General features: G+C 39.2%; 1 protein-coding gene across 2 annotated transcripts in view; it reads right to left on the bottom strand.

The window, feature by feature from the left end:
- Positions 1–14,027, bottom strand: part of LOC102069507 (potassium channel, subfamily K, member 16) — a 26,244-nt gene extending 12,217 nt beyond the window's left edge. Inside the window, exons 1-6 of one of the 2 annotated variants that reach the window (XM_026791087.2) lie at positions 13,815–14,027; positions 9,563–9,677; positions 8,862–9,028; positions 6,355–6,520; positions 4,902–5,130; positions 5–4,623 (exon numbers count right to left, since the gene is read on the bottom strand). In XM_026791087.2, the coding sequence (XP_026646888.2) occupies positions 4,907–5,130; positions 6,355–6,520; positions 8,862–9,028; positions 9,563–9,677; positions 13,815–14,027 (885 nt within the window). In that variant the 3' untranslated portion in view covers positions 5–4,623; positions 4,902–4,906. Of the gene's footprint in view, positions 1–4; positions 4,624–4,901; positions 5,131–6,354; positions 6,521–8,861; positions 9,029–9,562; positions 9,678–13,814 lie in introns of those variants that run through there. The other variant, XM_005483111.4, reaches the window with a different exon arrangement.

The following is a 14,027-nucleotide window of genomic DNA, read 5'->3' as shown; positions in this document are numbered from 1 at the left end:
CGCTCCCGGCTAACCCAGGTGCTTCCCTCCTCAGCTGGCACTACTTAGGGAGCAGTACGCTAGCACTCTGCATAAATCTTCATTCCTCTTTCACTCGGCTGTTAGGCTAATTTAAAAGGCAGCAAACAGGTGTTTGTGATAACAATCCTTTGATAGGAACAAGTGAAAAGGTAGCAGCTTTTTTATTCCTTTTATAATTTGTGATTTTCCTGTGAAAGAAAATGTTTCATAATTTCTTCATATAGGTAGTTTCTGAGACCTATTTGATTAATTACTTTCTTGTATAAGACAGCAACCAATGTTCCTTCCTGTTCTCTCACTGGTAGATAAAACAATCAAATCGTTTTGGGTATATAAGAACATTGTAGTTTACCTATTTTGTTACATAATATGAGATAAAGGTGAATAAACCCCATAAGTTTCTGCCTATGATGACTTTATACACTGACAGAGGGTCATGTCTTCTCACTCTGCCCTGTGACTATTTTTGCCAGAGGAGTGTACGTACTATTAGAAGTGAGGCAGCCTCCAAACATGTATTACCCCCCTAGAAATGTTCTGGTAATGTGCTAATTCATGGTTTTCTGAGATGTGCTTTAAACTAACTGGCACAGACACACGATTTCACTGGCGAGATGCAAAAATTTATATGCTAGACCATTTCCAGTGTAACGATATCATACGGAGCACAGTCTTAGAAAACAAAAATAATGCTGGTTACCGCTCAGTCTTAATTCTGCCTTTTCAGGATATTAATTACTCTGTGATATTTAAAGACAAAATTGGAATTACATATATATAAAAGAAAACCTTCTATAAAAATATACATAAGTAAGAAAAATGCAAGGATACTAAAAATTATATATTTACTTATCACATTTAAGATTAGGAAATAGATACATCTGAGCTACCTTTTGACATTTTAGCTGCATTTAAACCCAAATAGTTTATACAAACCACACTGAGTATAGCTATGTTGAAACATTATAAACTAAACATTTAGCATAAACATTAAATTCTATAAATATATAAAACTAACTACAGGTGAGTTAAAAATGTGGAGTTTTTATCTATGAGACATACTGTGAAAACTCAGGATATCAGGCATGTGCTTGCTAGAAAGAATTTGGGAAGAAAGAGATCAAGTTTCACAACAAATCTTTACAGAATCATATAACAGTTACATGGCTGTTTCCTTCCTTCTCAGAAACATCGTCTGTCAGTCTTCTATTTACATTTCCATAGAGAAAGGCTCAAATCTTTGCCAATGATACTTTGGTGTTGTCTGGAAGGACAGCATGTATTTCAGAGGATGAAGAAGGGCTTGTTGAGTAGGCTAAAAGGGTAAGGGTAAGCCTGGAAGGACATTTGCTTCTTGTCCTGCCCTGGGCTGCAGGTGGTAGCTGCTCAGGACAAAGTGCTTCTTTTCCACTTCACAGATGAACACTGCCTGGGCCATTGCTTCTGCCACTGCCTGCAGAGCCACATTCAGAGGCTGCAAATGTGCTGATTTTTATGCTTGAAACTGAGCATAAAAATGTTCTCCACTGTTCTTCATGCTGGGCAAAAATATAGCACTGGTAAAATGGGTTATTAGACCATAAGAATCCATTTTGTGGGCTCCTCTAGCTCATAGCAAGTTCCTGTCATTGTGCAGTTCTTCCACATTACTTTTCTTAGCTGGTCAGTTGACACTTGATGACTACATTTTTATTACCAGAAAGCACTTGGTCTATCCATGCTCAAAACCTGGGTCTCCAGTCCTCAAAACCAGGACTCCCATTATGTACCTCAAAGTAACTTTTATTATACATGTGCATGACCTTTAGGAGCTTTTAATAACCTTGAAAATTGACAAAATAAGCAATAAATTTCTATAGCTTATGTAGTACAGGAGAGGGCATCAGTATCCTTCTCATTTCTCTTCCAGCATGGCCATATGCTTGATTTAAGGGTAGCTTTCTGAGTCTTCTGTTGGGCAGCTGGAGAACTGCTGTCAGCTTTAGTAAGTGCAGCAGTAGCAAAAGTCCAGGAGATAGTCTCACCATTTCCTGCTACTTTGCAAAATCAGTATCAGATACGGGAACAATTTTCTGGACTGCAGTAAAAACAATACAAACTTTCTGCGGTCAGATGTCAAGTAAGGATAATTTTAAGAAACACTTTGCCAGTAAGTGCTTTCTATCACTGATAAACCTCTTTATCATTTTTTATAGCATGCGGCATAGTGTAAACAGTAGATAGGATCACCTTTAGACTAGTGTATGTGTTGTGGCTGACTGTGGCTTGATAAAGTGCAGGAGGCATGGAAAAAGGCAAGGTGAAGAAAACAGGTTAGATATAGAAGTCAGCAGAACTTCAGTTTTGTCTTTTACATAAAGAGGCCAAAAGTGTCATGGTGTTAACACAAGGCAGGTACAGAGTACAGTGATGATGATGATGTTAAAAGGGCAAGTGCAAACATTGTGTCTAAAGAACAGAAAATACTGAGACAAAGTTTCCCATGAGATTTGCAAAAATACAAAAAGCCAGACAGAAGAGAGTTGGCTGCTTCCAGTGAAAGTCTACAGAGAAAGCCATTGAATAAATTTATGGGAATAGCTGAGGGCATAGAGGAAGATCAGTGCAAAAACCAAGGAGATAAAAATCTATGAGGTAGGTAGTGGTAAGACATGAGGGAAATCTTGGATGGAATAAGCATTTGAACATTCAGTTTTTAAATTAGTTGAATAAACCATCACCAGTATTCTTATTTGCCAGCATTTCAGATTTGAGTAGCCACACTGCACTAAGCAGTAGTCAGCACCTGGCAAAGAAAACATGGACCTTGTCAGGTATAAGAACAAACATCTGCTGTGACCCTCCTCAGGAGTAAAAATCTAGCTCACAAAGTATGAAGGGAAAAATTAGTGACCTACACAAGTCTCTACATGTTTTATAGACGCATCTCCAAAATGAAATATCAAAGCAGATGCTGAAAGGGTGACATTTGATGTTCCTATAATCTGTCAGACCTATGCTAGCTTGGGGCAAGTCTGTGTACCCAGCCATATTTAACTCATCCTTTACATTAAAGTTCCACTTAAAAATGAGTTCAAAGGGATTAATTGATGGTTACTATGAGACATAAACATACTGAATAAATAGCAGTGAGTATATAATTACAAGCACACCCATGGAACATGTCAGTGACGATTAAGCATGGTGTCCGGTTTATCTCGGCTGTTTGAGGGGCCTGGAAGGCCCGGGGTGGCCTTGGGGCAGCCCGCGTATCGAAGGACGAGAAGAGGCTTCAGTTCTTCTTTCTGGTTTTTATGTTTATTAATTGTTTATCTAAAAGATGTTCTTTCAGCCGAACAGAGATCTGCTCAGCAGTCAGCCATGGGCACACTGTCTCCCTCCCGGGCAGCCACGTATCTTTATACCCTTTGTTACGTATACAATATTTATCATTTTTCCCCAATACCATCTATTCTTATAACTCGATGTAATCTCAGTAATAACCAATCCAAAGGTGTCACCGTGGCCAAAGAAGATGGAGGAGAAGAGGAAGAAGAAGAAGGACAGGACACACCCCAATCCTCCATCTTACTCCTCCAAACCCCCCTGTACATAAATCCTAAACCCTGTGTCTCACCCTCTAATTAACTAATCCCTTCACCATTCACCCTGTGAAGCCCTCATCCTTGTCGTCTCCTGTGTAGGGTTAAAGTCCTGCCACCAGACACTTCTGGCAACATTCCAGGACTCCCAAGACCCCCAAGCTGGTCTCGGAGGCTCAGCATCTCAGGACTGAGATCTTGAGATCCGACAGCATGGTACCCAAATGAATGGATAATTGTTTTATCAAGTTTCTGGAGTCTAATAGAGAGTATGACTAAAGAGCTGCATCTCAGTGGCTAGTCCCTTATTAGGTGCTTGTGTGTACTTTGGTTTTTCAGCTCCTTTGAGGGTGGCGGCTGCCTCTTTTGACTTAAAATAACTGGGATAAATTCAGTCACCCTGTTTTTGATGGGTAACACAATGGGCCTGACTGAGGATCAGATTTAATGCAAGAACCTATCATAGGCCTTATTTAAACATACAGCATCAGTTCTCTGTGATGCATAATAGTTCTTTCATTACCTGGCCCAAAGCAAATTCCAGACTCTAATGATATTTGTGATCTGGCTAGAAATAAGGATGCCTCTTTGCTTTTAGATGCAGTTTAAAGTGCTGTTTTCAAGTGGCTGTGAAATGAATGTGATAAGGACCTGCTTTGAGTTGGCAGTTTGCTCTGAGACAAGTTGTAACAGTCCAGGCAGAGCTGGACAGACACAATTTCCTCACAATTAAAAGAGAAGCATTTTAGCCCAGAAAATAAAGAAATGCTGTCATTTATATGAAAGATGTTAATTTCAGACAATATCAACTGAATCTTAATTGAGTGGATATCAATAAGCAGGTGTTCATAACTGATGGCATTCCTCTCTGGTTTTGTTTGTTTTTTGATTGGAAATGAAGAAAGATTTCTGTACTTGACTTTTTCCATTTGAGATTCCTGGTGAAATGACTTCTTATTGAAGCTGGGAGGCAGTCACTCTGGATTTTTTGAAAATGAGTGACCATAAGAACTGAATCCCACTAGAGAAAGAGAAAGGATAATAATTGATTACTTCAGGGGAAGTTGCCTTAGAATGAGAAATGTAAAATGAATCCTGGGGCAATTGTGTAATCATTATGCTCCTTCCTTGGAGTTTTAACTGGCTGATGCCTACACAGGGGGTGGAAATTTCCACGTATCTGAACCATTTCCTCTTTAGGAAACAGTCCACAACCTGTGGTTTAGTTCTTTATCCACAGGGGTTGCTTAGTGTGAGATACAGATGGAAGATGCACTTTCAAGACTGCTTTCTTTGTACCTTACTCAGCTAGGGATATGGATCCTAGGCTGCTCAGGTTCATCTTCCAATTTGGTGGTGTCTCCTTCTGCCAAGCTTAAGTCAGACTTGTGCCACTTTAGCTGAAGGTATCTTTCCATCAAGTCAGCTCCCACGTTGAAAATCAGAGCCAGCCAGGCCAAGCCAAAAACAATCCATATCGCAATTAGGCTCCTGTACACAGGGATATAGTGCTTGTTGGGGTTTGTGCCTGAAAAATCCAGGAAAATTTGTATATTTATCTTGGCAGCTTTGGTCTGCTAAATATGCATACTCATACACCCCCTCCACTCTTTGCAAAAGTGTATATGTTAATGAGTTTGTGTGATCCATCAGCAGATAGATTTTTTTTTTCATGCCAACTCTCAGGTTAAGCTTAGCACAGTTAGCATGAAATCCCTGAAGCTGAGACTATATAATAAAAATAGCCATATCTAATATTAATTAGGGATGCTCAAAGTCAATGGTTCCTAGCCAAAAACAAAGGAAAAAAAGTCTTGGAAATTAAATGTTGAGTCCATATTTACTGTATGTTACTCAAGAGGCACACAGGGGATCTCAGATGACTTAGCTACAATTTAGTGATTCAGTGATTGCTTTTTGGAGAGTGATGTTACCTCAGTACTGGGATTCACAATAACATGGATAATATGGTAAATGTAGCCATTTTAATTAAGTGGTTACAAGAATCTTAATCCCTGGTTTGGTATTTCCACAGCATGGGCAATCAGTACAGCTGATAGAGTCATGAAACTCCACAGTGCCAGATTCAGCATGGGATTCTTTTTTATCTCCTTTTGGGAAATAGTTATGACCTCTAGGAGAGGAGAGCTATTACTTGTGAATAAGAAACCCTAGTGATTTTAACAAATAAATACATTAGACATAATCTGTTAAGATTATGCATTTGTTCAAATAAGTGTGTGGAAAAATGTGTCTCATGTGTCTCTACCATTATGTTCTCAATCTAGAGGTCTAAAGGCTATGTAATGTCTGTGGGTTTGTTTTCTTTCAGAGGCATCCTGTGGTTGTCAGTAATCTTCTCCCTAAGTACTGATTATTTAATATTTGATATGATTTGTTGTTGGGAATGGTAGGCACTTGCTAAAACAAAACAGTGTTAGGAGAGTGTGGTTCAAAGTCTTAATACTGAAAAAGGAATTTTATTTATATTCCACCTTTCACTCTTGATAACATTTGTACCAGCCTGGACACAGCCACTGTTGAATGAGTGTTCAGTGGCACATGTGAAATAAGTTGGGTGACTATTTGGTTGGCTGTCAAGACAAAAATGCTCATATCCTCTAATACATTAGCTCATTGTTACCAGTCTGGCTGAGCTCACCCTTGACCAGATCTATAATGGAATGGATTATGCTTTATACTAGAGTTATGAATTTCAACAAAGCTCAATCCAGTTCATGCTCTTTTTTACCTACTACATAGTCCCCAAATCCAATGGTGCTCAGGGTGATGAAGGTGAAGTAAAAGCCTTCTCCGTAGCTCCAGCCTTCTACATAACTGAAGACTAATGGTGGGAACACCAGGAAAAGCAAGGTCCCAGTGATCAGGAAGATGACCACTGCCAGTGTTTGAACCACCTGAAAGAGAAAAGGAAGATGGCAGCTATAAGGCATGGAGCAGATGTCTTGTCAAAATTGCTGTGTCTGTTTTACTCTTGAATCACAAACCCACCCCACCTGGGAGTGATGGCAAAAAAAAGATGGATAAGCCAATGCTTCCATGTACTGCAGGCTGAGATCACTGCTTACTCTGCACGTAGATATTGTACCTAAGCATGAAAAAAAAAATCTTAAAATTAGGAAAAAAAGGAGGATTTTTTAAAAACTTTTTGCAATGAGTTTTGTAGAATGGCCCAGTCATATTTTCAGACTTACTATGATGGCCACTGTAATGAAATACTAATTTTATAATTTCAATTCAAGTAGAGATGCTCTTGTAATCAACTAGCTCTTGTCTTTGAGGAAAATCACCACATACTGCATAAGTCATGAAGCAAAGATGGACAAGAACAAATTAGGGATCTTTTCACTATGACTGCTTCCAAAGATTTACAGAGTGGCTGGCAAGAGCTCATCCAAAAATATGTTTGGATGAAACCTAAGAGAAGTCAGTTTGCCTGGTTTCATTTTTAACTTAGAAGTGCTCAGAACAGAGCTGGTTTGTGTTAGCACAGAGCAGATCTGTGTCTCTCAGGACAAACATCTGCCTTCAGGGAGATAAGTTACAATATATGTGATTGTGGTAGATAGGTACAAAGAGTGGTCAGTGGATGGGTCCTGAAGGGATTTTAGGAGTGCACAACTGATGATCAGGAACTTATGGGTTTCCAGGGAACACATTCTGGTGAACTTTTGACTAATGATGTGTGGCCTGATGCAAACTCATTGCAATTATTTAAAAATGCCCTCAAGGACAATCAAACCAGAGAATGATTTTCTATTAATGAGCCTATTGTGACTGGAGGAAAAGGAAACCACTGCTTATGAAGTGGAAGGTCCAGATACCATGTTTTAATTTCTCTCTCTGAATTATCTCACATAAAAATGCTCTGAGCTTGAGAAACATGACTTGAGATGACTGGGTGACTTTGACAAGTCACTTCTACATTATGTGTCATGTCTCTCTAGCTGTGTAATAATATTTGCCTCATTTGCAGAGCAGTTTGATAATTACTAATTGACATGATTATAGTTGATACATAATTCAGTTGTTCTCATTTCATTCCAGTACTGTAATAGAGTTTAATTACATAATAACATTTGCATTACAATGTATACTGAAATGAACCTGCCTTTTAAGAACTCTCTTGTACAAACCTGTAATGTTGGGAACAATAAGTCATGGAAAATGAAGAACTGATTGCAATTAATTTCCCAGAGCATGACAAAATTCTGTTTATAAGAAGATAAAACAACTTCCTTGAATAAACTTTTCAGAGCAAACAAGCAGGTACAGCTCCAAAGCTTTGTCTGATCATAGGAGTCCTGTCAGAAATGTCAATTCAGGAGTGAAAAGGGGAGAAAAAAAGGTCACATCCCTGAGCTGCTATCAGAAATCTCAGGAAAGATGCAGCTACACTAGCATGAAAATCCTTCTGGTGGTAGAGCTGCATGTGTTTGGGGACCGGGCAGAGGTTGTGCAGCTAAAGAATTTCTTGCTGATATAATCCAAGTCTGCATTTGATGGTACCTTTTTAGCTTTCCCATTGTAGATAAAGAATGCAGTGACCCAAGAGACTTTACAAATGTAAAAGAAAAAACTTGTGCCAGAACTTTGAAATGTTTCAACATATCTCACATATCTAATCTCCCTTTTCCCTAACTGAAGGGGTTAATTCATTGAACCTTTTCTCAGAAACATGCACTAACTTTGTAATAAATGACCTTCATGTATTTTCCATTATCAGTGCTTTTCTTATTGAAAAATTTCTGGACTAGTTCAACAACTCACCAGTAAACTGTAAGTAAGGAGGAGTACTTGCATTTTAAGAAAAGAAAAGGAAGGAAATGCTCAGTTGCTGGCACAAACAGGAAAGTTAATTCCAACCAGATCATTAGGCCAATAAAAATAAGTTGCCTTTGCACAGTGTAGAGCTAAACTCTGGACAGATGCTGGCATAGGCTGGAGAATAAGAGCTTGATTTGGTAATGTGTGTGCATGCATGTATTCTGCCAAGGTCACCAGGTCTATAGTTTTGCTGAGTAAGGTTTTAAAAAGGCAAATCTAGGGCCCCTCAAGCAAAAGCCTATAGCTTTAAAGCTATCATAGGTAGATTAAGTGCATCAAGTTCATGATAGAGAGGGCCATGTAACTGCTGTGGTTCACAAAGGAAACCTAAGGTAGCAGCAGCAGCTATCTGAGAAAAGAACTTTAACTAGTTTTAAAATAGTGAAATCCAATGGTATATGAACACTGTACCTGGGCACGCCCTGGCTTTTGCACCCATCTTTCCAGGGTAAGCAGATGAGCATTGAGAGCTTTTCCCAGCTGATTGAGGAAGGCCAGGTTGAGGGGCACTCCAAATAAGGCATAAAACACACAGAAGATCTGCCCTGCCACTGTGCTGGGGGACAGGTTGCCATAACCTGGAAAAAAAGAAGAAAACAGCTACATGAAAAGGCTCTACAGGCAAGCTGCCGGCATCATGGAATGCTCATAAGCCTGGAACCTCAACTACATTAATCTTCAGGAACCTGTGGATCTAGGATTTTCTGCAATTAAATCTGTCTGCAAATTGCTATTGCTTATGATGAAGCCTTTTGCATTCACTACTACTAGCTGAAAATGAAACATGAAAAGTATTACTCTTCCAGGTACTATTGTAACCTTCTATAGGTCTCTGATTTTGTGGTAAGTGTGACTCAGTGCTTCAAAGCAACCCAGAGATGTGTCCATGCACAAAATGATCTTGCCTATACCAAGCAGGCACTCAGCTTTTTTGGGAGTATAAAATACTGTATAGAGAAAAATAACAGGCATAATTGGAAACCAATAGAAAACCATAACCCACAGTAGCTGATTGTCTTGCAGGTGTATTCTGTCCACTAATTACACATTTCCGGGGGCTTTACAGGACAGTTGGAGGAAACACCAGTTTTTAAGGAAATAGAGAACCTCACCTATAGTGGTGACAACAGTTCCTGCAAAAAAGAAGGAGTTGCTGAAGTCCCAGTTACTGGGATTTGTAGAGTTTCCTTCTGGGTTGACCCCTTTTTCCCATGCTTCCATGAGGACCTGAAGCAGAAAAGGTCAAAGGAGCAGAGATGAGGAAGAATGTCAGAAATAGAGATAAGTAAATACTGTTTTCCATCTTGAGCAAGCAGAGTGATAAACAGTGTAGATAACAGGATAGACTTGGACTAAAAAGAACTTCTGCTGACATGGCAAAACTTGGAAACAGAGCTGGTCAGGAACTTGAACTCTTGCTACAGGAGAACAGTCATTAAAGTGTGATAGGCTCCCCAGCTAGATGAGATCCAAGGGGAAGGAGGTGGACAATTCCCCAAAGTGATCAAACTGGGAAAAAAAATAAAGTTGTGCCATAAAAAAGAATGTGGTTGCTCTTCTCTCCTTCTGTAATCTAGTAATCTCATTCAAGTTTTTAATTTAGGCATGTGTAAATGTATAGTTGTGTCTATGGGCAGGGGCATGAGGAACATGCTCATTTCTGTTTCCTCCATGTAAGTGCTTGTAAGGATGAATTACTATTTTTGGCTATGACTTCCATATAATTTTCAGTGAATATGAGGCTTCTCCTAGTCTGAAAGATTAATTAATAAAATATTCTCTGCTATTCCAGACAGCTCTTACCAAAGCAAAACTACAGTGTGCCAAAAAATTAACATTCCTACATCAAATATCCTGTCAATTTCCTTAATAAAGATTGTGTCCCTTTGCTGTCCCCAAGGATTTGTCTGTGGGAGATTGGTTTCCCTCTGCTCAGTGGTTGGGGTTTTTAGAATCCCCTTTTTTATCACACACCTTACAAAAGCTAAGTCACAGCCTTTGTATTTTTGCAAAATGCCTGAAGGAATTACTTGTTCATCTCTTCAAAAACTTTGTATGATGCAAGATGAACAGGAGTCAATAGCAACCCCAGCTTTAGCTGGTTCCAGGAGTATGAGACCCAAGAAGATACTCTTTCTTGATTCAAATGGTAGCCACTTCCAGAAAGATTGCTTTTCTAGTGAAAGGTACCTGATTTTGGACAGGTTCTGCAATATTAACTGATTTGTACTGGTGGACTGAGTATATTAAGTATAGTAGCTAATTTGATTCCTTCAGTAAAAATCCTGTAGCATTGGTCAAATTTATCAGAGGGCTGCTGGACATCATCATGTGTGATCTCATGACTGAAGTGTCAGCGGAGCTTATTTTCAATATGACAAAGAATTTTGCATTATCCATTAAAAGCCTTTTCTTAGAATGAGAAGAATTCAACATGTCAGATTTTCTAGAGTCACTTATTTCATTTGCTGCTTAGAAGAAACACTCAGAAGCTACTGAGGTGTGAGTATTTTGAAATAATCACAGGTTTAATTTACTCCTGTAAGGAACACTTGACAGTTCTATGCATTTCAATGCACAAGAGTTCACAGGAGTTATATTCACATCATGAGAGCCAACACAAATGAGTAAGGCAACTTTAAATATTGAACCTTTTAGACACAGTCTGACAAGGCCAGATTTCTTGGTGTAATTGATGCTGTTAAAATACAATCCCATGAAAGAACTCCGTGAATGGAATGGCATCCCTGTGCCCAACAAACAGGTTCCTGTGGGACAGTTATAATGACTCCAGACTGCTTTTACCTACAGCTCAGGTAAGGGTTATGGCAGCTGCTGAATGGTTGGTGAACATTAGCTGTTGTCTTTGGGAGAGAAGTTGTCGGTATGTAAAAGCAATGTGCTGTAATTTACAGTAAGAATATGAAAGCTACATTAAGCTATAGCAGGGTGTGGAGAGAATAAAAACTGCCTGCTGTTTCTGCTCCTGTCCCCCTGCCAATGCACATTGCAGCCAACTGTGGTCATAGATAAGGATTTTGTCCTTTTGGTCTGTATTTATGTCACATCCTTTGAGACAGAAAAAGTATGGACATGATCAAAACACAGACTCCTTACTCAATGCATCTGTTTCTCAGTTATGCTGTCAGACTGGCATAATTTCCTGACCAAAGTATGCCTACCAGAGATGCATTAGATAAAGGAATTTGGATTTGCTCTTTCCCAAAGCTCCAGGCTGCTCATGTTCGGAGCTGCACCTCAGAATCATCCCCCAGCTAGGTAGTTTTAGCTGTGCAGAACCAATGCAGTTTATTGACATGAAATTATAAGAATTTGTTTCAATCACAATAGAGTCAAAATTTAATGAATTATGAGTGAAAATAGATATGCCAAGAAAAATCTGTGTTGAATGCCACATTGTAGGATTTAGGTTTAAAGAATTAAGGCATTAAGACAAGACATTTTATACTTGTTAACTGAATAGACTGAGCCTGACATGATGAACAGGCCTCCTTAACCATATAGTTAAAACATGCAGAGACACAACTGCTTTTCTGTATTAGAGATTTAATATGGGAAGACTAGTGTCCTCTAATATTAATAAGAGTTAGACAAATCTGTTAACAGGTCTTTTGAGCAACATCTGGGTCAGAGAGTCCCTGCACTTACATATACCTTGAGGACTACAAAGTCTGAGTGCTCTGAAGCTTGGTGCATTGTAGATGATTTGGTGCCCTCAGCCGGTTTTGTCTGGAACAGCTTACAAGTGAAATTGTGTTTAATTCAGCAGAGACACAGCAGCAAAATGTGATTCTCTGAGTGGCACAGCAGTGAACCAAAGAAAAGTCCACTGGAGTCAGAGAGAGAAGAATCTGGTACGTGTGACCTCCTCTAATGTTTTGAGGGTAGTGAAGATTTAAATAAACCTTTCAATCCCATAAAGTATCACAGTTAGGTTTAGAATGAGAATCAGGGTTTTCACCTCTGCAATCACTATCAGAGAGATAAGGGAAGGACAGGTAATATTACCAAGTCACGAAGGTGAAAAAAATAGACATGTTTTTAGGTATGTAAGTTCTTGAAAGCTCTAGTCATTTTCTGGCACATGTCCAAGGTTCCACAAGTAACATATCACAGTATTAGTAATCAGAACATTGGCTTTGTAGATGTAAAGGTTCAGGTACCTTTTCTACCATTTCTGATCTGAACTTCGCTGTTCGCTTAAATCCATATATGAAGTCTGGGCTTTTTGTTGACCAAAATCTTATACCTTCATGGAAGTCCTCTGACTTGAGCAGTACAAATTGAGTTTTTATCAGTTTTAACAACATGGTAGAAAGAGTTCAAACTGTTTAGGCACCTAGCTTTGCAACTGGGTATGTTTTGAGCACAAAGAAACTCAAGGATTCAAGAGTTCAAAGTTCAAGGATTTCTGCACAGTTCTTGCACTACCTATTATGAGAATATATCTATAATACCAGGAAAGGTATAGTAATTTACCTCCAGCCAGTTTTGAGGAAAAGATTAAAATGTAATTGAAGTTGTCATTAACTGACAACCCATATTGAACAAAAGCCCTTTATCTCTTATAAGCGATAGATAACACAGCTTGTGATGATTGACTTTATCTTTTATTTAGGCCTGGAAGGGCAGGACTGCCTTCAAAAGGTAGTAGAAAATTTCACAGAATCACAGGGTTGGAAGAGACATCCAAGATCATCGAGTCCAACCCAGCCCTAACACCTCAACTAGCCCATGGCACTGCATGCCACATCCAGTCTCTTTTTAAAGACATCCAGAGATGGTGACTCCACCACCTCCCCAGGCAAACTATTCCAATACTTTGTCACCCTTTCTATAAAAATTTTTTTCCTAATATCCAACCTATGTTTCCCTTGGCACAGCTTAAGACTGTGTCCTCTGGTTCTGTCAGTTGTTGCCTGCACATTGTTGTTTTTAGTATGAAAGGGCAGAATTTGCACAGGTTTGGACTGGAGAACCTTGGAAGGGCAACCTACTTCTTTAGGTTTGATTCTTATTTTTTGGTTCCCATGCATAATTCCCAGTGATATTTAATGAGGGAGATGATGAGAGAACCATGAAGTTGAAATTATTGCAATGTAGCACAAGTGCATCACTAGATGCACTTAGATTTTGGGAGTTCATGACTGTGGAAAGAAACAAGTTCCATAGATCAAGATAAGGAAGTACATGAATAGGCTTGAGTTATTTATAAAGTTAGATATTTAATATCATGGACAGCTGATTGGTTTATACCATGCTAGGCTACTTGGCCCTGATAGTATAATTTCTTCTAATGAAAATAATACTTGAGCCAAAATAATGGGAACCCTTTCCTCTTACCTGTACAAACTGCTCCAGGGCTTGTCTGTCCAAGCATGTGTAATTCTGCAGGAACTTGAGCTTTTCCAGCTGGAACTGGTCCCGAAAATGTGTTTCTGCCTGCTTCTCCAGCAGCTGGAACACCATAGCACCCAGGAGGAGGTAAAAGAGGTACCCCAGTAGCAGCAGTGGAGTCCAGCTGATCTGCCGGCTGTGCATGGTGAGGAGGGGCAT

This window comes from Zonotrichia albicollis, chromosome 3 (assembly GCF_047830755.1).
Source record: "Zonotrichia albicollis isolate bZonAlb1 chromosome 3, bZonAlb1.hap1, whole genome shotgun sequence".
NCBI classification, from domain to species: domain Eukaryota; kingdom Metazoa; phylum Chordata; class Aves; order Passeriformes; family Passerellidae; genus Zonotrichia; species Zonotrichia albicollis.
This window is presented reverse-complemented; position numbering and strand designations above follow the sequence as displayed.